At 44.4% G+C, this 23,784-nt stretch overlaps 2 protein-coding genes across 2 annotated transcripts; one reads left to right on the forward strand and one right to left on the reverse strand.

Annotated features, from left to right (window-relative positions):
* Nucleotides 1-6,958: 6,958 nt before the first annotated feature.
* LOC121614861 lies at nt 6,959-19,526 on the forward strand. Its single transcript, XM_041948951.1, has 21 exons — nt 6,959-7,129; nt 7,228-7,390; nt 7,567-7,682; nt 7,865-8,011; nt 8,428-8,541; nt 8,676-8,792; nt 8,911-9,069; nt 9,396-9,557; nt 10,987-11,077; nt 11,614-11,798; nt 11,883-11,975; nt 12,089-12,293; nt 12,832-13,019; nt 14,625-14,722; nt 17,499-17,683; nt 17,778-17,977; nt 18,121-18,289; nt 18,378-18,487; nt 18,599-18,724; nt 19,033-19,159; nt 19,276-19,526. The coding sequence occupies exons 1-21, from the start codon at nt 6,959-6,961 to the stop codon at nt 19,284-19,286; spliced, it is 2,937 nt and encodes a 978-aa protein (XP_041804885.1). The 3' UTR covers nt 19,287-19,526.
* A 146-nt stretch (nt 19,527-19,672) lies between these two features.
* Nucleotides 19,673-23,699, reverse strand: LOC121615243 (V-type proton ATPase subunit d 1-like). The gene is made up of 8 exons (XM_041949511.1): nt 23,568-23,699; nt 22,963-23,134; nt 21,773-21,951; nt 20,819-20,898; nt 20,536-20,613; nt 20,257-20,433; nt 20,081-20,158; nt 19,673-19,906 (listed from the first exon to the last, which is right to left on the reverse strand). Exons 1-8 carry the CDS (start codon nt 23,686-23,688, stop codon nt 19,733-19,735), a joined length of 1,059 nt encoding a protein of 352 aa, XP_041805445.1. The 5' UTR covers nt 23,689-23,699; the 3' UTR covers nt 19,673-19,732.
* Between the last annotated feature and the right edge of the window lie 85 nt (nt 23,700-23,784).

A 23,784-nucleotide genomic window follows, 5' to 3' on the forward strand; every position in this document is an offset into this window, starting at 1 on the left:
GCCTGGTCTAAAGTTCGGTAATTCCTGGGAAATTCTTCTGTCTCATCCTTCAGTTTTGTCTTTGAAAAACAAACTTTGCCAACAGGGGGTTTTGTTTTCACAGATGAACTGCACAGGGGACGCCACCGCAGACAGACTCTCAGCCCAGTGCTATGGAAATGTGGCAGGTCGCCCAGTGGAGGTACGAGTCTTCCGCTCCTATAGACCACACAACAGGCTCTGTTATGGCCTGTTGCTCACTCATTTTAGCCTCAGTGCTCAAGCTAAAGGCTGTTACAGTTCCAATGGCCAGAAGGAGCTAAGAGCCAACCTCACTCATTCTTCTGTGCTCCTGATGACGTATCTGGGTGTGCCCACTAAATCTAGCCTCAGGCTGCTGCTCCGGCCAGGGCCTCAGCGGTGGGCCCTAGGGATCGGGTTGTTTGTTGGCTCTTGGAGAATGGACTTGAATGTGGGGCTGAGGTTGGAGGGGCCTGGGCTATATGGCTGGCACGGGCTGCTGGAGTTTGGGACCCACAGTGTTACACACAAGGCAGAGATGACCGGTCGGATGAGGACGGAGAGCTGGTGTCACATCTGGGCAGATGTCAGTGTAGGATGGGACTCCATCACTTCAAGTCTGTTGGTGTCTGCGAGGTGTAACGGGGTGGGGAGGCTGGTATGGGTGCAGGTTGGGAGAGTTGAAGGGGGAGTACCACATAAAACCTCTTTAACCATACATGGTCAAGCAGGGAAAGACGGACTCAGAGGTTCTTTGGATTTACAAAGTGAGCATGATTCCTTTCAGTGCCTCTTGTCTGTACTGCTTAAGGACCAAAAGGCTGAATTTGGCTGGACCCTCCAGCATCACTGGGCCTCTCTTGCCTCCATCATTCCAAACAGAGCAGACCTCCAGGGGTCAGGTCAGCTCAGTGATACCTCCCTCTCTGGAAGTGCTATAGTCTCTTTCAACACCCACTCTGCTCAGATCAACATTACTGCTGTGTGGGAGCCCTCCACCTCCCTGAGGGTCGAGCTTCAGCAAAACCTGGCCACCGCTGCTGTACCGCAAGAGCTAACTGTTAGCATGTCGACCACATCTCGTCAAGCTGAGTTGGAGGTGGAAAGCGACGTGTGCTCCATGCTTCTCCTGGCAAATCAACACAGGAGAGGAGAGGACAGGAGGACCAGCTGGAAGTTTTTTGTCCATCAGCGGTGTACCTTATTGAAGGTTAGAGAGGAAACAAGAAAAAGCACCAGGAAACTTGTTTCCCACAGAAGGAAAGCAAAAGAAGCATCTTCACCATGAAGATGACTCTTGTCTTTCTATTACAGTCCAAGGTGCAATGACAGCAATGCTGCATTGGAAAAGTATCATCAAGACCATGGTTGAAAAGAACATAAATGATTTTAGCTTATGGCTGGTATTGCTGGGCTGTCCGTTGGTATGTCCACCACTTTGGCACAGACTAAAACATTCCAACAACTATCGAATGAATTTCGGCACCACCATTCACGCTCCCCTCGGGATGAATTGTAATGACTTTGATCCCTTAACTTTTTATGTAGCACCATCAACATTTTCATTTGTCCAGTACATTTGTTTATGACCAAAGACATTACCATGACATTTTGTTGCTTCCACCAACCTTTCCCTTCTTCCATGTGGCAATGCCTTAAACCCTGAGAACCTTTACTGTTCATGTGTTGTGCCGTAGAGTAAATTATCTTGATTCAATAAAGCAACCAAACAGATTTTTTTCTCTGATTTAGTTAGAATCCAATCAACAATATGAAACCTTTTTGCGTTTAATGTAAAATGTAGTGTAATGAGACTGTTAATCCTTTCAGCGATGGTCTTGTTTGTGTATGTCAGTATACTTCTATCCAATAGATGTACTGATAGTGATATACCTGTAGCAACAGAGAAATGTAGAAATGGTATTAATCTTTCTTTTTTCATTTTTCCTATGTAGTCTCTCCTGCCGTCACAGACTTCAGCCAACGTCTCCATCACCCGTTCTGGCTGCTCCACAAATCTCAGTGCGGTTATGCAGGCTGAGGGGGAACAGAAAGGCAGCCTTAGTCTGCATTTAACTTGTCACCCCCACCTTAGTCTGAAAGCATCTGTACAGCACTCTCTAGAGGCGATACATGTGCTGGGACTTCCTGTCCACGGAGCATTAATCCTGAATGTTTCAACTGCACATCTGCCTGGTGTGGAGGTTGGCCTGGAGCTGGGACGTTGTTATTTCAGGGGTAATTTGGGGAAAACCAAGGCTTCACACACAGAGGAGGAGCAGTCTTCTTACACTGTGAATGTGACCAACCATTGTCCTGCTCTACAGGTAAGAAAATTAGTACTGTGTAGTATTGTGTGTAGAAACCAAGTATGCTTGAGTTGTAAATATTACCGTTGCCACTAGCTGTGGCAACACATTGCCATTTCTTTCATCACTGGATCTCCTTCATGATTCACCCCTGTCCATGTTAGCACAGCCTCCTTTGCATTGCACTTTTCAGCCCAGTATAGGTCAAGCTACGCCTCATTTATCATAGCAGCAGAGCGTAGCGACACAAAAGATGATGCCGCTGCTAGGCCAGATTACTATCACCCCTATTTGCTGCCACCATGGAGAGAGACACGGTTTCTCCTTCCACCAATTGTGAGCATAAACATTTTGAAAAGTAAGGTGTGACGTCATTAAACAAGTCAGCAATTTCCAAAATAAAGAAAGAGTTTCTAACTCTAGTTTTAACCCCAGAAAAAAAAAACACATGGAGTTGGAATGAGGTTCTCCATATAGAATGAATGTATGTATGAATGTGTTAACAGACCAAACACCTGGGGAAAAATAAATGTAGCTAGTAAATTACAAATAGGCAATTTCATGTCTGTGCCTTAGGGGACCGTCCTCCCAGTGTCCTTGGCTCTGCAGGCCCTCCTGTCAGTCGTCCCCTGCCAGCTTACCATGACCTCCTCTCTGAGGGCAGACAACCAGGACCTGTCCCTGGAGCTGAGTCAGTCCTGCAGGCCTCCCCATCTCTCCGGGATCCTCACACACTCCTTCCATGGGCTGAGGAGCCAGGGTGTACCACAGATGATCACCGTCGAGGCCACTGCTCCTGGAGGCTCTGAGCAGGCTGGAGCCCTGATCATTAAAGCTGGGACATGTTCCATCAGAGCCAGTAGGTTCATAGAAGCCAAAGGAGGGACTGAGTGGCTCTGGGCTCTGGAGTCAAAGTGCCCAGTGTTCCAGGTACTGTATGTTTTGTGGATGATTACTAAAGCTTTGACACAGTTGAAAGTTGTATTAAACCTTTAATCTGTCCATATGGCCATCACGTCAATAATTTGGAGATTTTGTAGCTCAAAACACTCACAAACCTTATTAAGGTTTTGCCGATTGACCTTTGTCTGACCTGCAGACATGTAGACATGTCAGGAAAAGCACATATGTAATTAATAACAAAAGTTACACCCGTGATTTACCTGCAATGATGAAGTCCAAATGGATTATCGTTCTATTAGATCATTAATCCTGACCTGAACCTCATCAAACCCACACCTAAACCTAAGCGACCCACGCTCTATAGGTCAAAACAGAGCCTTAAAGAGACCATTTAGATGATGGGATAATACATCATTAGTCAGATACTAAATGGTGCCAAAAGTGTTTGCATTATTTGCCATTGGCTTTATTTGATATCTGAGATTGTTTTGATAAACAACCCAAAAAAAAAGCAATTAAAATGTACTCATAGGAGTCCACCATTTGTGAGGCTGTTAAAGCTAAAAATTCATCTCTGCTCAATTCAGGAGGCCGAATATGTGTCTACATGTAAAGAATTTAACTCCGGTTTTCATTGCTTTCAAAGTACACAGGAAAAGACATCCAGCTAAGAACAAGGACAAAAGCTGAGCAAACAAACGTAAACAGAAGACGTTTCAGAGAGGGAGTTTGAGCCGCTCACTGTTTGTGGAAGTTTTGTTTAATTTGCTAACAGTCACAATGACGCTGTCCATTCTAGGCTCATTTGAATGGCTCAGTGTGGAAGAACCCTCAGGGTATCTGTACAGCCACGCTGGACGCCGATCTGGGTGGCAAAAGGGGTTTCCTGAGGCTGAGGACAAGGCCCTGGCCTGAGCTGAGCGTGGAGGGCGAGCTCAGTCACAACCTTGCTGTTCTCAAAAATGTGCCACAGCAGAGCAGACTGAGAGTAACCAGCAGGGCCAGAAAGCAACGATATGAAACTGAAGCCCTCATTCAGGTGGAGGAGTGTGCAGTCAGAGCCAGTGGAGTGGTGATGTCACAGAGCAGCCTGCAGGGGTCGCTGGTGTATCACAACAACTGTACAGTCGTTCAGGTAGAGGAAATACACCACTGATTCTGAATGATTTATTTCATCATCAATGAAACGACTCACTGACAACTTCATTATCTTGCTTGTAGGAGTGGGGCAGTCCGGACAGGATACAGTCCTCTGGGTTGCTGTCTGTCTCCTCAACTCTTGCTGAGTCTCAGGTCTCCATTACGGTAGATGATACAGAGCTACAGGCATCAGTGGCTCTTAAGAAAACTAAGGTGTGGAAAAACATAAAAACATTTGTGATTTTACATTGGTTGCATTTCAATTATCAGTTGTTATCAATTGTCAACTATTTGCCTTCAATGGTTCACATTTCACTTGTAAACTTGTCAACATAGAAAAAGTTTAGCCTTAATTGATCTGTTTTCAGAGACTGAGTATGAGGCAACGTGTTTCATAATTCAGTGCTGTTGTTTTTACAGGATAAAACTGAAGCGTTGCTCAATCTAAACCACTCTGTGCCCCTGCTGAAGAAGCTGGGTCTCCCTGCTGATGCCGCACTAACAGTGAATTCTGGGAGTCATGGCGATGGCTCGTGCTACTACCTGTTACACTGCAGCGCAGGAAATCAAAAGGTAAGAGGCAGCAGTAGCACTCTATGAAGGAGTGTATACTGCACATGCACTTAGAACTATAACCCAGCTGACACTCAAACAGATGCACAAAGAAGAAATCTGTGTCTGTCTGTGTGGTGCTGTGCTGCCTCAGATGGCAGAGGGTTCATAACGTGTGCACGTTTACGTTCATGGCTTTCATATCACAGCTGCTGCAGCTGATGTTCCGAATGTCTCGCAGATAAGTCAAGAGATGACAGTGACAAAGGTGTCTGAAACAGTCAGAGTGAGGAGTAATTTCAGGCACACAGTGAACTCGCTGAAGAAACTGGGAGTACATGCAAACAACAGCATCCAGGTTAGAAACTTGGATTTAACCAATCAGGACTGACGAAATGAAGGTTTACAGTCTCTCAGAGGATTAATATCACCGTGGGCTGTGTGTGTAGGTCGACCTTGGTTCTGCTGAGGGGAAGACCATGACTCTGCAGTCCCAGTTTGGAGGTCAGCAGGCGGGAGTGGTGCTTAAGATGAAATGTCTCCCAATGACCAAAGAGATAAGAGGAAACTTGTGGCACAGCTGGTCTTGGCTACAGCACAGAGGACTTCCACGTAATATGGAGGTAACGTAGGCTTTTGATCCTCACATGATATTGGTTTATTGATCTGGTGGATTAAACTAAACTAACACCCCTCCTATGGCATTCTTCTCCAAGGCCCTGTGTTCCATCCAGGGAGTCTTATCTCAGCTTCAGTCCAGGGCTCAGCTCACTGTGGACGGACACAAGCTGCTCGCCTCCGGCTTGAATGTCAGTGTGGCTGATGGACGTCTGGCCCTGCTGCTCTCCTACTCTCCACCAGCTTCTAATCAAACAGGGACACGGCCCAGCCTGGGCACTACCCTGACGGCTCAGTTTAAAGGTCAGATTGTTTTAACAGCTAGGTTTAATATTTGGGTTTTAGGTTTTATTTGTGCTGCTCCGTTTTATTGTTGTTTCCTGAAGTTTGAAATTTCTAAATATTTGTTGTTTCCCACTACCTTTGAAGGTGAAGGAGGATGTCTTTTTTCTCTTCACATAATTTTATTTCAGGTCTGTTTTTACTTTTTCATTCAGGTATGAAACCTTCATGCCACATGCGACTTTAGATTTATATTTTCAGCTGCAGTATCAAAGACTGACCAGCAGATGTCACCATTGACTTTATAAAGAGTAGTCAACGTTACTTTCCTTATCATATAATAAAAGTCAAGAACATTTGATTTTCATCTTGCAGACAGTTCTATGTTTTGTCTTGCAAAAAACAAAAGTCATGTTTTCGACAATGTTTATCCTCAGAATGGATTATTCTGGACTCTCTGCAGGTCCTCTGCGGAGCGCCTCAGTAGACCTTCACTGTCACGGCTGGAGAGTCCAAGCGGTAGGGGACGTAGGAGGCTGGGGGGCAGGTGCAGGGTCCAAGGAAGCCAGAGTCACACTAAAACACACCGTACAGGGACATACTAGTCCTGCCTTACAGGTGAGAATCACAAACACTCAAAATTCCCACAATGCTGCTCTTCTGTGTTAACTGTGTCTGTGATTGTTGATGTAGGTGGAGGCCTGGGGAAGACTTACTGAGTCACAGCTGAGGTGCTCCATAGCTGTAAACCCTGAACTCAGTTCCTCACTGGCACTCATCCTCCAGGGACACCATTTGCTTCATAGGTACAGTAAACACAGACGTACAGAAACCACGTCAGCCACACTGCCTCATAGCGTAGAATCAAAACACTGGCTTCACGTGCAGAAAATCTAAAAGTCAAAAACTCACACGTGTAACGTGACAGATGGTCTTTTGTCCAGCAAGGACCTGATGGTGAAGGTGGTTCAGAATATTCCCAGGATGTTGGTTTACCTGCCCTCTCAGCTCAATGTCCGCTCTCAGGTGCGTTTTTCAAAGCCACTCTTTAGAAATCTTATTTAAACGAGAAGGAAGCGACATACTCTGCAGAACCTCGACACTTGTTATGCTGTTGTAGAGTTTTTCTTTTATATGCATTTGTACTGGTCACCATGCGTGTCTCCATCTCTCTTCCCTCTCTCCAGCTGAACCAGTCTCAGTCCAGTGTGGCAGGTTTGGTGGAGGTGTCATCAGGCAGGAGGCGGCTGTGGGCTGTTGGGGAACTGGCAGCTATAGAGAGCGGATACAGGCAGGCTGCAGAGCTCAAACACTCGTACCCACAGGTATGCCCGAGTAAAAACATCTTGATCAATCTAAAAGAGACATTTTTGTCTTCCAACGCCCACATCCGAATTGCTGAGCGATTGTTTTTTTCCTGTAGTTGAAGCCACTCCCCAGGACTGTGGCAGTGAGGACGGTGTATGAGGCCAGGAACTGGAGCTACCAAGTTCAACATGGAGCTGTGTGGGGCAGTCAAGAGTTCAGCTTGTCTGGTCTCTACTCTGCACCTCCAGCACTAGAGATGGGGAACCAGACACTGAAGGGTAAACCACCGCAGGCCGACTCTGCAGAGCATTACAGCCGTCACAGTGACGATGTGTGTCCATTTCACATCTTACAGGCTGCCTGCATCAGGACTACGAATAAAGAAAACATGAGTGATGAGTGACCATCTAAGATTTTGGCTGGCTACAGATTCTTCTCTTGTCCTTGACTTCAGTTCAGATCAGTTGTGTTCCCCGTTGGACTCGTTTGGAGGCAACATTGGAGCGTTCTTTACAGGGCCGACTAGACAGTGTTTCCCTGGGCTGGATGAGGCATGGCCGAGCGGAGCAGGTCAGACTGTACAAAGTGTGCCATGACCCTGAAAATATAAAGGCCGTCATTCAAATCTTTTTGTCTCCTTTTTTATGTCTCTTTGAATGTGACATGGCAAATACATAATGAGTCATGAGAGCATCTGCTTGGATCTCTGCTCTGTTTCCTGTGGTCACAAACTGTGGTTTCTTCCTCTGAAGGTCAGAGCTCTTAGCTGGTGGAGCCGATCGGAGGAGATGAATGAGACCAAGCTGGAGCTGAGGCAGCCGTTCTCCTCCACTCTCAGCCAGATGTCGCTTCACACGCTGTCACACAGCTCGCAGAGGGAGCGACGCAGCAGCCTGGAAGTAGGCCGCCACACTTTTACCTGTTCCTTTTACAGAATATATGACACGAGTCTTACCATGTTCAAAACATTTGAAACTATATTCTTCACCAATTATAACTCTGAGTCTGTTGTTTGCTAGATTAGAGCAGGTCTGTGTTTCATCTGATTCTAACATTAAAACCTTTTCATGCATAAATCTTCAACTTTTAACATGTATTACACATGTAACTACTGTCTGCATAATGGTAGTTTACTTAGACTAATCTCCATTATTAATCATTGTGATAATTACACATACTGCAATGTGGCATTTAAGCACAATCTCACTTAAAGTATCTCTTAAATTTAACTTATATATTTGGGCAGGGTGTTTTGTATGGAGTTTTATTATTATATCTCATTACTATTTTATTTTATTTTTCATTGTGCATGCAGACTCATCTGTCGTGGGACAGCACAGTCCCTGTCAACATCTCCCTGAACCTGAACAAACAGTGGCAGAATAACTCCAGCAGGGGGCAGGCGTGTGCTGTGTTCTCAACTCAACAGGTTAGTGGACCCTCTTATAGTTTAAAACTACTCATGGACATCTACTTGTGTATGATAAGTCTTTGATTAGTGTCCAGTTACTTGATGTGTGTGTGCGTGTGTGTGTGTGTTTGTGTGTGTGTGTGTCTGTGTAGATGGTAGTGTCTTCTGTTAAAGGCTGTGTGTCAGTGGCTCAGGAAGGAAACTCATTTTCCCAAAATGCAGAGCTTAGATGGGACAACAGGAGCATCAAGCAAGGCATGAAGTACCAGGTACTCTGCTCCACACTGACAGAAAACACTCCTTATGTCTACTCAATCTCTCTTCATGCGCTTGCAGATGGCTGGTGTTTCGAAAAAATGTCAGTTTGTGTGTCTGCATTGTGTCTAGAAGGGTCCACGGGGAATGCACAGCCTTCAGGTTAATGTCGGCCTTGACAGAGTGTCTCCTGCACCTTGTCCTTCACACACGCTCCTGACTAAGGTGCAGACCAACCTCAGGGATCGCCTGGAGCACACAGTGCTGCTGGGCCTCTGCCCCCCACAGCCTGTGAGTCCGCACATCTGCATTTCTTACCGCTTTCCTTCTCATGCACTGATGACTGTTTTGAATTTCTCCTACATCTGAAGACATTTTGATGAAGTGGAGAGATTGTAGATGCTCTGTTGGTGAGTGAGTAATGGCTTGCCTGTCAGTGGTTGAGCTGTGATTAGCGTACACAGTCTCTGAACTTCATCTGTTCCTTATATTTGATGACTTGATGATTCCTTTTTAAAGGCGTATTTTACACCATGTACATTTCTCTTGTAACTTAAATGTTCTTATCCATTTACCTTTTCTTCAGCTGCTGTGTTTTCCCTCTCTGTGTCTCTCAGACTTTGTCGTGGTCCGGATCCCACAGGGTGAACTCAGGAGAGGAGCTGTTTTACACTCACTCTCGCTTATCGGTGACAGGACAGCCCCACCAGTGCAGCCTCACCTTCACCCTGACCAACTCCTCTACTGCTCAGGGCTCCAACATGTCTCTGTTCTCTGAGGTAAACAGCTACAACAACCCTCTGGTGACTGATTAATAATAACGTGTTGCAGTTAAGAATCGTAACTATGAAGAGGGCAACTAATTTTTTACTATTTGGTGCAAAAGCTTTATTTCTCTGCTGCTGGGACTTTATTGTGATATTGCATTATCAGGATTGGGTTAAATAGCAGAATCTACACAGTGGCTACTACTCTGTGTGTGTGCTTTTCTACTTCTGTCTTTGTGAGAAAAATTTAAGTTTCACACCTGGAAAGTGAGGACTTTTTTGTAAAGTAAAGACATTTCAGTAGCTCCTCCTTTCTTCAAAGGATAAGGATTTGGGTTATGTTTATTGGGTTGATATCGCTCTCATGTTTACTAGGATGTATTAGGTGCAGCCAGTTATCTTATCAAAGAGTCTGGAAACAGGGGGAGACAGCTAGCCTGGCTGTCTCCAGAGGAAACATCCATCTAAAGCTCACTTATGCCCACTCACTTCTCGACTAGAGTTTGCCAAAAAGCACGTGCAGGACTCCATGGTCAAGTGGAAGAAGATTCTTTGGTCTGATGGGACCAAAATTGAGCTTTTTGGCCATCAGACAAGACGTCATATTTGGCGGAAACCAAACACTGCACATCACCAAAAACACACCATCCCCACTGTGAAGCATGGTGGTGGCAGCATCATGCTGTGGGGATGTTTCTCAGCAGCCGGACCTGGAAGGCTTGTAAAGATAGAGGGCAGAATGAATGCTGCAAAATACACTGAAATCCTAGGGGACAATCTTTTTCAGTCTGCAAGAGAACTACGACTTGGGAGAAGATTTATTTTCCAGCAAGACAATGATCCAAAACATACTGCAAAAGCTACACAGGAATGGTTAAAAAAGAACCAGGTAAATGTTCTGGAGTGGCCGAGTCAAAGCCCAGACCTCAATCCTATAGAGAATTTGTGGCTGGACTTGAAAAGGGCTGTTCATGCCCGATACCCACGCAACCTGACAGAGCTTGAGCAGTTTTGCAAAGAAGAATGGAGCAAAATTGCAGTGGGCAGATGTGCAAGATTGATTGAAACCTATCCACAGACTCACTGCTGTGATTTCAGCCAAAGGTGCATCTACTAAATACTGACTTAAGGGGGGTGAATAATTATGCAAACTATTATTTTCATTTCTATAATTTTCTTTTATTAACATTACTTTATAGAAATCTGTTTTCACTTTGACGTTAAAGAGTTTTTTCCAATAAATTTTTGTGTTGAAAAAGCTAAATTTTATTGACCATGATTGATTTATGAAAGCAATAAAAGGGTAAAACATCAAAGGGGGTGAATACTTATGATAGGCACTGTATGTGTGTGTGTGTGCACTTCACAGTCTAGGTTGGGTAATTGGAGTTTGGAGGTGGGGGGCAGTGCCCTGTCTTGGCCTTGGGGGTCTGGCCTCCAGGTGCAGGCCAGATTAGATAGCAGCGAGAAGGTCTGGCTGAACGGGACGATTGAGGGCAGATGTCTTCAGACCACAGCAGGCTATATGAACGGTAACTCACACTGACCAGCCAGAACTTCATGTAGTATCTATTGTTTGTTACTATATATTATGACATATAGTGCATATTATCATTATTATATGTTACATGACAAATTGTGTTTCATATTATATTATACTATGTTGTAAAATCTAGTTGCACAATTGTAAACTACACTCATACTATACTTCATCCTCTGTGGTATATTGCTGAAGTACAAGTAGTAGTACACTACTACAAGAATAATTACATAATCATACTACATAATATTCTGGTGCACACTGTTATGTCTGGTGGTATCATACATGCCACTGTGCTTTTCTGACTTTCTGCTACTTCTTGCATCGTTATGTCACTTTGCTTGACATGGTGTTACACTATTAGTTCAAGTACAACAGTAGTTGCTATATATATGCACTGCTATTGACTGTAATTGTAATTGTTCTTTAGAGTTTCTATTAAAAAATATCTTATCTGTGCAATATTTGCAAAAATGACAAAAACATTGCAACTATGATTATGAAGAATCTGGTAATGTCCCCGTCCAGGGCTGGATGAGGACGTCACTGTGATGGCATGTGTGGGAACAAATGGCAGTCTGATGCTGGATGTGCAGAAAGGAGACGGTGGCAGCAGCAAACCTGAGACTCTGGGCAGCATGTCTGTGGGATCAGCCAATCACAGGCTGATGCTGAGAGCAAGCGGCTGCTTGGGAAGTCTGACCGCAGTGGAGGTATCGCCAAGTGCATAAAAGTAGCCACATCTTTACTGTACGCAGTGTGACACTTTGAAATACTGCATGTTGTTGTGTTCACAGGCACGGATTCAACATTTGAGCTCTCAGATCCAGAATAAGTTGCTGGAGAGAATAAAGACTTTACAGAATCTCCTCGTGGAATTCAGGCGCCAGGTAACCACAAACTGCTTCAGGATACTTAACGTAAACAAATGCTCCAGCAACACTCAGGCTTACAGGTGCGGTTTTAATGTGGTGACTGCTTCTCCTCACAACTTTCTCTGCAGTCCAGAGGCAGCATGTTGCTCCAGGAGCTGAGCGCCGTGCCCCTTCATGTGTCCCAGCGGGCCGAGGCTCTGCTGGCGCACAGGGACGGAGGTTTGTTGGCTCTGTGGCAGAATGGCCTCCTGCGTCGCATCGTGACCGACAGCCTGCCCCGCTTCCTCGGCCTGCTGCAGCACGCCTCTCTGCTGGGACAGCAGGAGCTGAGGAGTGAGTTCAGAGAGATGATACGAACCAGTCCTGTCAGTCGCTGCCCTGACTGGCAAAGCGATCAAAAACCTTGAAATGTCACTGAAACCAGCCAACACCTCCACTTCTCATTTAGTGAAAAGTGTTGTGTTACTTTTGCTTGAATTGTAATTGTCTCCAGATGAGATTCAGGAACATGATCTATTATGGCAGGATGTCATCCTGTGGTTATGTTAACACAGTCAGTGTGGTTGCTATAAATATAGACATGCCCTTTGGTTCTTGAGACAAGATGGTGCCGTCCATCCCTGCCTCACCTAATCTCTAAATCATGAACACATCCTTATCTGAAGTATGAGAAAGATCCTGACTCATAGGATCATAGTTTCTGTTGTCAGGATACTCAGTCAGCCCCCCAAAATTCTCTTTGCTGCAATCTGAGAAATGAAGCTTATCTGCTGCTGCGCTATAAAAGAGCCACCTTAATGCATGAAGTGTGATGAAGTGTGATGAAGTGTGAAAAGGCAAACCCTGACACTGTGATGTGCTCCGTCCTCAGGGCCTCTGGCCACTCTGGCAGGTGTATACCAGGATGTAAAGGGCCAGAGGCCGGAGGCGTTGTGGAGGGAGGCTGTTTCCTTGTGGACTGACGGGCTGGTGGAGGTCCTACCGGCTTTGCTGGGGAACCCTCAGCTGAGGCCGCTGGCTCAGGCCAGTGTCGCCATGCTCAGCATCACCCTGGATGTGGTGAGAAATCTGCACACTGGTACCTTTTCTAGTTTTGCACTAGAACATATTAATATTACTTTGGAGCATTCTGTAGATACAGTATTTTTAGTATGTGTAGTGAGTAGTGAGTGTGTTTACATGCAGACTGGTTTCCAGTTATAATTGGGTTTTTGGATTAACCTGGTTATGTTTTGTGCATGTACCATAAATATCCTGGTTTCAAAAACGTAGATGAGCACTTACTCTGGTTTTGATAAACCTGGATATGATACTGAGGTATGTAAATACCTTTTCCAGCTCATTGTGCAGATGCATCCTCAACTCAAGCTAGGTAGTAATTATTCTGTAAAACATAATATAATGATAAACTTGTAAAATATGACTGATCTACATGCTGGGACAAAAGTGAAAGTCTGACTCTGGGAATCCAGAGTAAATGGAGAGTCTGAAGTCTTCCTGAGTCCATGTAGGAACATCCTTTGTACAATCACGTGTTCCACCTGTTAACCTGTGGAATGTTTCAAACAGGTGTTTTTGGAGCGTTCCACAACTTTCCCCAGTCTTTTCTTGCTCCTGTCCCAAATTCAGAATAAGCAGATCTTTGCAAAAAAGAAAAAAAAAGTTGATGAGGTGAAACATTAAATATATTGTGTCAGGAATGTGGGGTTTCAGGAGAACTATGGTTGAACCCAGATGCAAACACTATGGGAAGCTGGTTCAAATAATCACATTTATTTAATCAAAGAAAAATGAAAAGGCAGGCAGGTTTTGAATCAAACTAGAGTCCAAAGTAAAAAGGAAACCAAATCCAAAAACTAAGGGAATTAAGAGAAACACTTACAGGGGTAGAGGGGCATAAGACAAAGAAGAAAGGCAACACATAACACTGACAAAGAACGTGGTGTGGCTACAGACAAAGACAATACTAGAAACACACTTAGGCTGTGGCATGGCTAAAGACAAAGACACACTTAAATGGACTGTGGCAAGGCTAGGAAACACAAGAGCATGGTGGACAAACACTGACAGGGAACTTGGCACAAACAACATTAAAGATAAACACTTACTTACTTACTAATGGCATGGGCGGGCAAAGGCAAGGGTTCTCAGGCAATGGAGGATAAAGCAGACAACGACCTGACAAAGACTGAGGGGAAAACACAGACTTAAATACACAAGGGATCTTAAATACACAGATCAGACAATCACAAAGGCGGGAAAACACAGGAAGTAAAGCAAAAGAAGAAACATAACATGAACCTTCAAATAAAACAGGACTTGACAAAAACAGACTGATAACACAAGGGAAGAATCTTCAACATAAAACAGGTGTGACAACCACGGATCATGACAGAACAAAAGAAAACCTTCAACATAAAACAGATGTGGCAAGCACGGATCATGACACGGATCATTGTCTTTGACTATATGTCAAAATGGACGAGCAAGTCATCACATTCTGTTTGATTCATGTTTTACACAGCGTCCCAATGGAATTTGGAATCAGGGTTATAGAATTATGTATGCAGGGAGGGACATTATCAAATTTTCAGACAGCATACCAAAATGCATGTAAATGCACTCATTAATGTGTGTTAATGGTTGATGTTGTGTGTATATTAGGCAGGTCAGCATACTTACCACTGGGTGGAGACCAGGTTGGCAATGGCTCTGTCTGGAGTCCGGAAACGACTGGCCTCTGTCTACAAATTCTCCCCCAGGTACTGCTCATGTCTGAGACCTACATGAAGAAAAACTCTCCATGCCTTCTTTTCATGAAATGATTTTAAGAGCTCAGACAAGGGACATATTGTTCCTTATGTGATAGGATGCACACCCCACCCAGTAAGAACTAAGTTCAGAAGATGTCCAGGTAAAAACTGGACTAAATTTGGTTGAGATCTAGTCATTGACATATTCTCATTCATCCAGGTCATTGTAAGCTTTAGGGCAATCAAATGTTCGCAACTGGACCTCGTCAGTTTGTCTTGGAAGATGTTTCGCCTCTCGCTTTATCAGTTCATGCGCACCAGACTAGATAGGACAGCTCTAGTCCAATGAAATGGTGTTAGGTTCAAGTATCCTCTGAGTGAGGCCAACCCCCAAAACCAAAGATGGTATCACTCTATTGTGAGGCAAACGATCCCCCATTAAGGCGGGGCAGGGTGTAACCCTTGGGTGTCCTTGAGCCATGTGTGAATGGCTTTGTTGTTAATTTTCAGAGGCTAAATCTTTGAATCTCTTTGAGAGAGATGAAAGGACAGCTTTGCATGTGGGAGATAAGTGGTGTCTCAGACCTCCCCCTCTGTTCAGAGACGGTTTTTCAACCTTGACATAGATGGCTTTCTCGTACTCCTCTTTCAAACCATCTGTCTTCTCTCTCCAGAATATGCACATTTTTATCCTCAAAGGAGTGTGCTTCCTCCTTGAGGTTTGAGGTGCAGGTAAACAGCTGAGTCTAGACCTGAAGAGTTAGCCCTTCTGTGTTGTGCCATGTGTCTGCTCAGTGGCTGTTTGGTTTCCCCAATATACAAGTCTGTGCATTCCTCAATGCACTGGACTGCATACACCAGATTGTTCTGTTTGAGGTGTCTTTGGGGTGCACCAGCCTTTGTCTGAGAGTGTTCCCAGGTTTGAAATGTACCGGGATTGTTGTGTTCACAAGGAGTGAGGCCAGGACCCAGATACAGAGACGAGAAAGAAATTTATTTGAAGCCAAAATAGACAAAAAAACAAGTAGCAACTTTTCAGTCCAGAAGGTAAAGTACAACTAAAAGTGGCCACGGGGGGCAAAGTATCACCAGAAGATCTGCATCTGCATCTCAGCACTCTCTGCCAGGTGATCAGCTTCGCCCCTCTCCTGCTCCAGTCTGAAACAAAAAATAAAGACATAATCAGTGTGGCTCGGAGGACCAAGATTTCCCAACGAAAACAGGGATGTTGCATTTGATTCGCCTGAGCTTCTCTGATACACCAGACACATATGGAATGACGATGTTATGTCGTCTGTCCCTCTTTTCTTCCTCTGTCACCCTGTTCTTTCTGGAAACAGCTGAACTTTTCACAAAAGCTGGGATAACCAAACAAAGTAATTTTAGAACTTGCAGTCAAGACATACCACTTCCAAGATGCAATGTCTCCCCTAGAGGCAAAAAATTGGAGACTAAACACAAAATGAGTTACAGAATAGATGGGTTAAGAATTTGTCTGACAGAGTACTTACCCAGCCGGAGAAGGAGGTTTTAGCTCAAGGATTGAATTTTGCCATGACACCAAAACAAGTCCCAATAGTTGATCTGATCACGGCAACAGAATCAGCTATAAAGAAAAACAACCTAACGGAAACAGAAGGCGAACAGCTCAGGTTGAAAGTGTCGGCAGCTCTCTCCGATGCTAAACCTCCCCCTTCTAACCTCACCAATTAGGAAAGAAAAGCTGTTGACAACAGTGAGCAAGGACGAAAACATCACAATCTTGCCAGCAGACAAAGGGAGATGCACGGTAATCCTAAACACTAACGATTACCATGACAAGATTCTTTCACTACTCAATAACAGTAACACATATGAATGCCTGAAAAGAGACCCAACCAGCGGGTACAAGAGAACAATCACAGAATATCTGCAAAGTTTGCAGAAAGAAGGAGCCATTGACCGTTTGCAATATCACCAGTTATACCAACAAGAGTCCATCCCGGGCATCTATGGTCTCCCGAAAATACACAAAGAAGGAGCGCCTCTCAGACCTATTGTCAGCAGCATCAACTCTGTGACATACAACATTGCTAAGTTTGTGGCCAACATCTTAGCACCACTGGTTGGCAAAATGCCACACCACATCCAGAACTCAATGGACTTTGTAAATAAGGTTCAGGACTTGAAACTAGACCCATCAGAAACAATGGTTTCCTTCAATGTCACATCATTGTTCACATGCATTCCAACTCAGGATGCTGTGGCAAGTTGTTACAAGACAACACTTTGCACAACAGAACTACCCTGTGAAGCACAGACTTGTATATTGGGGAAACCAAAGAGCCACTGAGTAGACGCATGGCACAACACAGAAGGGCTAACTCTTCAGGTCTAGACTCAGCTGTTTACCTGCACCTCAAACCTCAAGGAGGAAGCACACTCCTTTGAGGATAAAAATGTGCATATTCTGGAGAGAGAAGACAGATGGTTTGAAAGAGGAGTGAGAGAAGCCATCTATGTCAAGGTTGAAAAACCGTCTCTGAACAGAGGGGGAGGTCCGAGACACCACCTATCTCCCACATGCAATGCTGTCCTTTCATCTCTCTCAAAGAGATTCAAAGATTTAGCCTCTGAAAATGAGAAGCAAAACGTCTTCCAAGACAAACTGACGAGGTCCAGTTGCGAACGATTGATTACCCTAAAGCATCTAGTCATTGACTTGCTCTGCCAATCTAGACCACAACAGATGTGAGCAAATGGTCTGAGTGAGAGATTTTGAATACAGTGTGCTTGGTCTCTCCAGCGAGTGTTCAGTGGTTATGTCAGTGCCGCTGCCACCGCTCCCCTGGTCCAGGGTGGCCGAAGCTGGGCTGGTGGAGATCCTTCTGGAGGAGTGGCTCCTGATGCCCCTGCAGACACTCGCCTCTGTCAGACCCATAGCTGAACTATACCGCCTCAAAAGGAAGATCATGGACAGCCCATTTAGACGTAAGACTAGCTTGACATTTTTCAGTTGTATTATTCTAATGAAGGATTTAATCAAATCGTATGACATCTGTCTTATTCTGTCTCTCTCCATAAGACCAAGCTCTGTTGGTGGCAGATCAGTTTGTAGTGACATTTGACGGTCACCTGTATGAGCTCCCGGGCTCCTGTCCGCTGCTCCTGGCCCAAGATGTCAGCGTCGACCCTTCATTCACACTGCTGCTCAATCCAGACACACATAACCTCCTCCTCATAAGAATGAATAACAACACCATCCACATTCAGCGCAATGGACAGGCAAGTGTTAACACCTGTGACAAAAAAACAGAAACATGAATAAAGATGGTGGAGTGTGGAGATTTCCTGGTCGGTAAACAGGATGAACAGTGCAGCTTCCTTCACCACGTCTGTAAAAATAAAAGGGAATGTTTGTCTCACAGGTGAAGGCCAACTGCAGCAACGCTGTAACGCAAACATTTCACAGTGGCAGCGGAGTGGCTGTTAGAAGTGGGTCGAATGTCGTGCACGTGTCTAATCGGAACGGAGCGTCAGTGTCATGTGACCTGTTGCTTGAGGTGTGCAGCTTCACTCTGGATGGATGGTTGCATGGTAGGAAAACTAAACATACAGTATTGCAGACTTAGGGTTAACAAATTGGCAGCTGTACAGATATTTGAGCCTGTTTTCCTCCGCACAGGCACGTCCACTGGTCTGTTAGGGACCAACGACAATGAGGCAGGCAACGACTCTCCTTTACCTGATGGGTCTCAAGCTGAAAACCTGGACAGCTTTTTCTACAGTTGGCAGGTGGGACAAGGGAGAAGCACATCTTACATCCTTGTGTCTATAATGACATGCAGGTGGAGCTTTGCTGACAGCAACAGTTCTCACCTGGAGTTTGATTCTGTGTGTCTCTAGATGAAACCAGACTGTATTAAACCTCCACGCATGATACAGCACTTTCCTAAAGCGGCCAAAAGCCCCGTGAGCTGCGACTTCCTGTTCTCCTCTCCGGATTCACCGCTGAGTTCCTGCTTCAGGGTGGTGAGTAGAATAGAGTTTATATGACTGTGGCATTTAAGGGAGTTGTTTCTGTATTTATTGAAAGTGCAGGTCTTCACACTTCTCCATTCCCCTCGCGCTCTCTCTCGTGCCTTCATGTGTTTGGGGGGCGTGGCTTTGGATGGAGGCCTAAAGGGAGGTTATGGGATTTTTAATCTTGCCTATTTTTCTAAAAAGTTACCAGCTCCAGCTTTAAGTGAGATGGAAGAAACTGAACTCAGGGCTTGACATCGGCACGAGAATCGAAATGTTTGCTTCTTGCTTTGTTTTTACATATTTTCTGTCGTAAGGTGGGTCCCGGTCAGTTCTTGTCAGTGTGTGAGCTGAGCTCCTCCAGGGCCCCCTGCAGACTAGCATCTGCTTTTGTTCTTCTCTGCCAGCAGAGCTACATACCTCTGGAGGTCCCTGCCCAGTGCTGTAAGTTAGACTGCACAACCAAGACGTGCTTCAATCCGATCTTAGTGTGTTTCAAATGTATCCATGCAAAAACTAGATTTTACATTCTGCCTTCTGCTTTTGTCTTTTTGTTTCAGTTAAAGTATGAAGGAAGGACGAACGCAAGAAAAGCAAAGATGGATGATATTATGACCTCTGTTAGCTGCTAAAACTAAATTTACACTTTTATACCACTGTTTGTGCTACATTACTATTATACTTTTATTTTGTACGAAATTTTGTATTCCATTGTACACAATATTATACCTCCTGTAATGTACACTTTTGTCCTGTTTAGACATGCAGATATTGTGCCGGTAATGTGAATGTGAACATACTGCAGCAGGTAGTCGCCTTATTTTTGTGTGTGTAGTACAAACACTGAATATGTCTGTGACTGACTTTAGTGCAACCACAGTAACTAACCCTCACAACCAAAATTAAATCATAAAGAGTTCAACAAATACTTTTTCATATAGTGCATTTATTACCTTGTTGTATGCTATCTTACAACTGTATGTTAAATATATGTATGTCTTTCTTGTTATTGCTCGGTTAATTTGTTCCCGGGAAGATGGGTATGTAGTTGTGTATCTTGGACTTCTGTCTCTGTGTGACACACTCAGAGATCCAGACGATGTTGCGACTCTCCTGCTCCTTCAGTTTGATGTAGGAGTAAAATACTCCAAAGTGGAACTGCTGCAGGAAAGCAAGTGTGTTCAGCTTCACCTGTGAAAAGATTAAGGACGGGGGCAGATGCCACACAGAGAGAAAGAAAGGCAGTTTACATGTGCATAGATACATTTACTGTTTGCTGTTTCAGCTCTGCAGAAATGTAAAAAAAATCTCTATGGGAGCTGCATGGGTCAGTCCACTCTTACTGAGGAACATTAAAGGTGTTACCTCTTGTTCAAAGAATCTGTCCTCCAGAGTCTTAAAATCTGATCCTGGCTCAGGGTCTTCAAAAATGAGTTTATACTCCTGCAGGGAGGTTTAGGTTAAAGTTAACCATGCATCTGATTTTAAATTAACTGCAGCAACAACACAGCAGCTCTCACTGGAGATGAGATCAGACTCACTGGATAACAGTCGGCCACAGCTTTGACCTGCTCGTGGTCCTCAGCCTTGGCCAGCAGTCGCAGCCCTTCGGGGTAAAGTTTGCCACAAGATGCATACAGCTCACTCCTGTCTGCACCGCTGAGATCTGTTCCAAAGGAGTTCACCGTGATGATGAAGGCCCGCCTGTCTGCCTCAAACTGCAGCACACACACACACACACACAGATGGCATTTTCAGCAAAACATCTAACATACTGTATATCATCATATCCAGCCCATGCAGTGGAAAAAGTCACATACCTCCAGGACAGGACACATTATATCTTTTGTGGAGCCACCAATGTTCTTGCAGAAAGAATGGAAAGACTCTAAATATGCCTGAAAAAGCAAAACCATAAAGATCAGAAGTGCCTGCTGACTTTGACATGAGTGCAAACATCAGATTTAAGATCACCATAGCATAACTTTTAGGCCTGCATAATCTTGGATGCAATGAACATGAACACGCACACACATACACACACACACAGGCATCAAGGTAAATTACCGCAGTCATGCAAGTCTAGTGTCACCCTGTAGTCACCTTGTAGAGTTTGTTCCGGAGGACCTCAGCCTCCATCTCGTCCAGGTTGGACTCAGACACAGCATCCTGGAAAAACTGAGCTATGACACAATGGGCAACAGTTTGATTGACGCTTTCATCTTCAATATGGATGATAGAGATAAACATGGAGGCTGAAATTTCCAAAGTAAAAACATGTACGATGAATCGAAATTCTGACTTACTGAAGTCACACCAGCTCATAAAAGATTTCCCCACAAAATCTAAGTATCCTGAGGGAATAGCTGCGACCGGCGGACTGACAGTTCAACTTTGGTGAACTTTGACCCACAAATTTGCACTGTGGACCAACAGAAAAAGTCTTGAGGTAATGGAGAGCTGGGGACTATTGTAGCTATCATAGCTCATTAGCTGTGTTGTTATCAATTAGCAACAGTGTTTTGCCTTCTGAGTACCTGTACAGACTGACATGGGGTACAACCTGGAAACTAAACGTGAGGAGGGGAGTAAAGAAAGTAGAAAGCAGCCAGGAGAGCTACTGTGACCAGTTAGTGCTAAACCAACTGGCTAGCGTGTTTAGCGGTTAGCAAGTCACCTATTTTTTTGATAGCTTACAAATTAGCTGTTCAAGTCATCACCAAGCTTCAAGAACCTCATATTTCATAATTTAAAAAAAACATGCCGGTGAGCTTCAAAATTTTGACATAAAAGTAAAACTCTAAGATAATAAGTCAAAAATGTTGATTAATAAGTTGACACTGAGTATTTTTTATTTTCATCCGTCTTTCCAAGCAGAGGTGGGCCTCAATGCTTCAGACTTTTCATTAACGTTTCGTCCTCACCATTTAAAATCCTTCCACCCACTTCCTCTGTAAACTGGTGATGGTTAATTACCTCTGGTGACTTGCAACAACTCTGTGACTGTAATCTTATCATTTTTGGGGATTAAACACAGATATTATTTTGTGGATCTACCCAGTGGTGTGTCCACAAGGATGGCTGAGTAGAGCTCCGTGGGGGTGCGAGCGATGCCCACTGCTGCCATTTGGTCGAAGGCTCCCAGCGGGTGACACCGCGGGAGAAGCTCCGCCACGTCTCTCTGTTTCAGGGCCCCGGTGATCAGCATCACCACATTGTCGATCATGTAGCTGTAGCTATGGCGACACAGAACAGGGTAAATAGATGTGCATAGATTTGTACTGATGGCATTTTATGTTACATCCCGGTAAACAGAGATATCATGCTTATTCAAACTGGATGGGTTTCAGGGCTGTGCCCAAAAATATTTGTTTATTTTATTTTATGTAAAATTTTATTCCTGTTTTTTTTTTTTTTTTGTAGTTATGATCATTTTCTATTACGAGTCAAATAGATCATACCTCAAACCCACACTCAGTTGTTCGTAAATGCAGGAGGACATATAGGCTACACCTTAATAATGTGGTGCTGAAGTGGTTACTAGGGCATCAATCCCTTTTTCAAACTGCAGTTAGTCATACACACTTAATTGCATCTGAAATGTAGACATAGTTTGCTTTGTAAGATGGTGGACTAGTACCATCTGAAGTGAGCATCCCTCTGTCCTTCTGGCTCACTAGCAACTAGTGATTTATGAAAGCATCCTGTTAAATATTTGAAATGAGGAGCTTTGTGAATCTGATGGCATTGAGCTGATATGGCATAACATATGGCAAATATGCCTTTATGTCTAGAAACGCTTTATTTAATACATTCCCTGGTTCTTTGATAACAGAGTGAGTGTCACTATGGGAACTACCTCTGCATGACCAACTATGGGAGGTCCAATCACACCACGTCACCAGCTACAGATTGGTTAGTGGCACACATGTTAATGACAGGTGTAAACAGGGACTTAGTATAGTTTCTTTATGGGGACAAAGCGAGAATGATATGGGAGAGTTTGATCATCTATGGCAATTTGAGGGGCCGAGCAGAGTTCCACCTGCCTGCCACTGACAGACGTGGTGTCATTTGAGCCTTTGTAGCTGGTCACAAAGAGACGATTCCCATCCCACACAGAATGATGTGAGAAAGAGCACTACAGCTTCTGTCAAAGATAGCCAAGACAAAATGTGGATAGAAAACTACCAGAAACAAATACATTATCATCCTGTGACCTTTGTGTAATTTATAATTCATCGTACGTTATATAGTCAAGGAAGGTAGATAGTGGAGGCAGGGCGTTGGAGCGAAGGCAGCTGAATTCAGTCACCAGGTTCTCCCTCAGCTTGCTGTCCACCAGCGACACAGTCAGGTCCTCTTCAGCAGAGGACAGCATCTTACCATAATCTGTACTCTGCAGGTGCAGCTTCATGTCTAAGGACAGGAAAGACATTATCTAAAGGTTTTATGCTCAGTTCCTCTTTTTGTTTCATCCTAACTCCAGTACATCACAGGTGTCTCAGTTTTTTCCACAGCCACTTCCTGTTAGGTTGCTGTTACAGGAATCCAGGAAGAGGTTAATCATAATGCAGTACATAACTCACACATGTCTATTTCTAAACCTCACTGGTCTTCATCCTCACTGACTTCCTGACTCTCAGAGAGGAATGCCTTGTTCTTGGAAAGAGAATTAAGTTGATCTCCTTGAAAAGTGGGGTCCAGGTGAAGAAACAGATAAAATAACCCCTGTCAGCACTCCACTGCAGCTACCTTTGAGACACCTACACACACAAGAATTAAAAAACCAAAGGGTGTAGCTGCAGGTATGATACGGTCCAAAAGTGGTAATTTGATCCAGTATTCTTACCCTCAAGTGTGTCGCACTGGGCCAGATTGTGATAGTCAGTGCGAGTCAGAATCCCGGCCTTCATTCCTCTAACCAGACCCTCCAGATAGCCATGATCCACATTGAAGGTGAGCTCTGCCATGATACCAAATGAGCTCTCAACAAGCCAGACTGCCGTTAAAGTGATGTCTCTCTCTGTCTCTCTTTGTTTCTTTTGCAGCAACTTCTGCATTTTTCC

The sequence above is a fragment of the Chelmon rostratus genome, chromosome 12 (genome assembly GCF_017976325.1).
Source record: "Chelmon rostratus isolate fCheRos1 chromosome 12, fCheRos1.pri, whole genome shotgun sequence".
Lineage (NCBI taxonomy): Eukaryota > Metazoa > Chordata > Actinopteri > Chaetodontiformes > Chaetodontidae > Chelmon > Chelmon rostratus.

Excerpts from the sequence above, each read along its gene's own strand:
- LOC121614861 (XM_041948951.1), top strand. The coding sequence starts at position 6,959 with ATGCGTGTCTCCATCTCTCTTCCCTCTCTCCAGCTGAACCAGTCTCAG. Across the intron at positions 18,290-18,377 it reads TCTGGATGGATGGTTGCATG|GCACGTCCACTGGTCTGTTA; the intron begins GTAGGAAAACTA and ends TCCTCCGCACAG. Across the intron at positions 18,725-19,032 it reads TGAGTTCCTGCTTCAGGGTG|GTGGGTCCCGGTCAGTTCTT; the intron begins GTGAGTAGAATA and ends TTCTGTCGTAAG.
- LOC121615243 (XM_041949511.1), bottom strand. The coding sequence starts at position 23,688 with ATGGCAGAGCTCACCTTCAATGTGGATCATGGCTATCTGGAGGGTCTG. Across the intron at positions 20,899-21,772 it reads CCTTGTGGACACACCACTGG|CTCAGTTTTTCCAGGATGCT; the intron begins GTAGATCCACAA and ends ATTGTGTCATAG. Across the intron at positions 20,614-20,818 it reads TCCGGAACAAACTCTACAAG|GCATATTTAGAGTCTTTCCA; the intron begins GTGACTACAGGG and ends TTGCTTTTTCAG.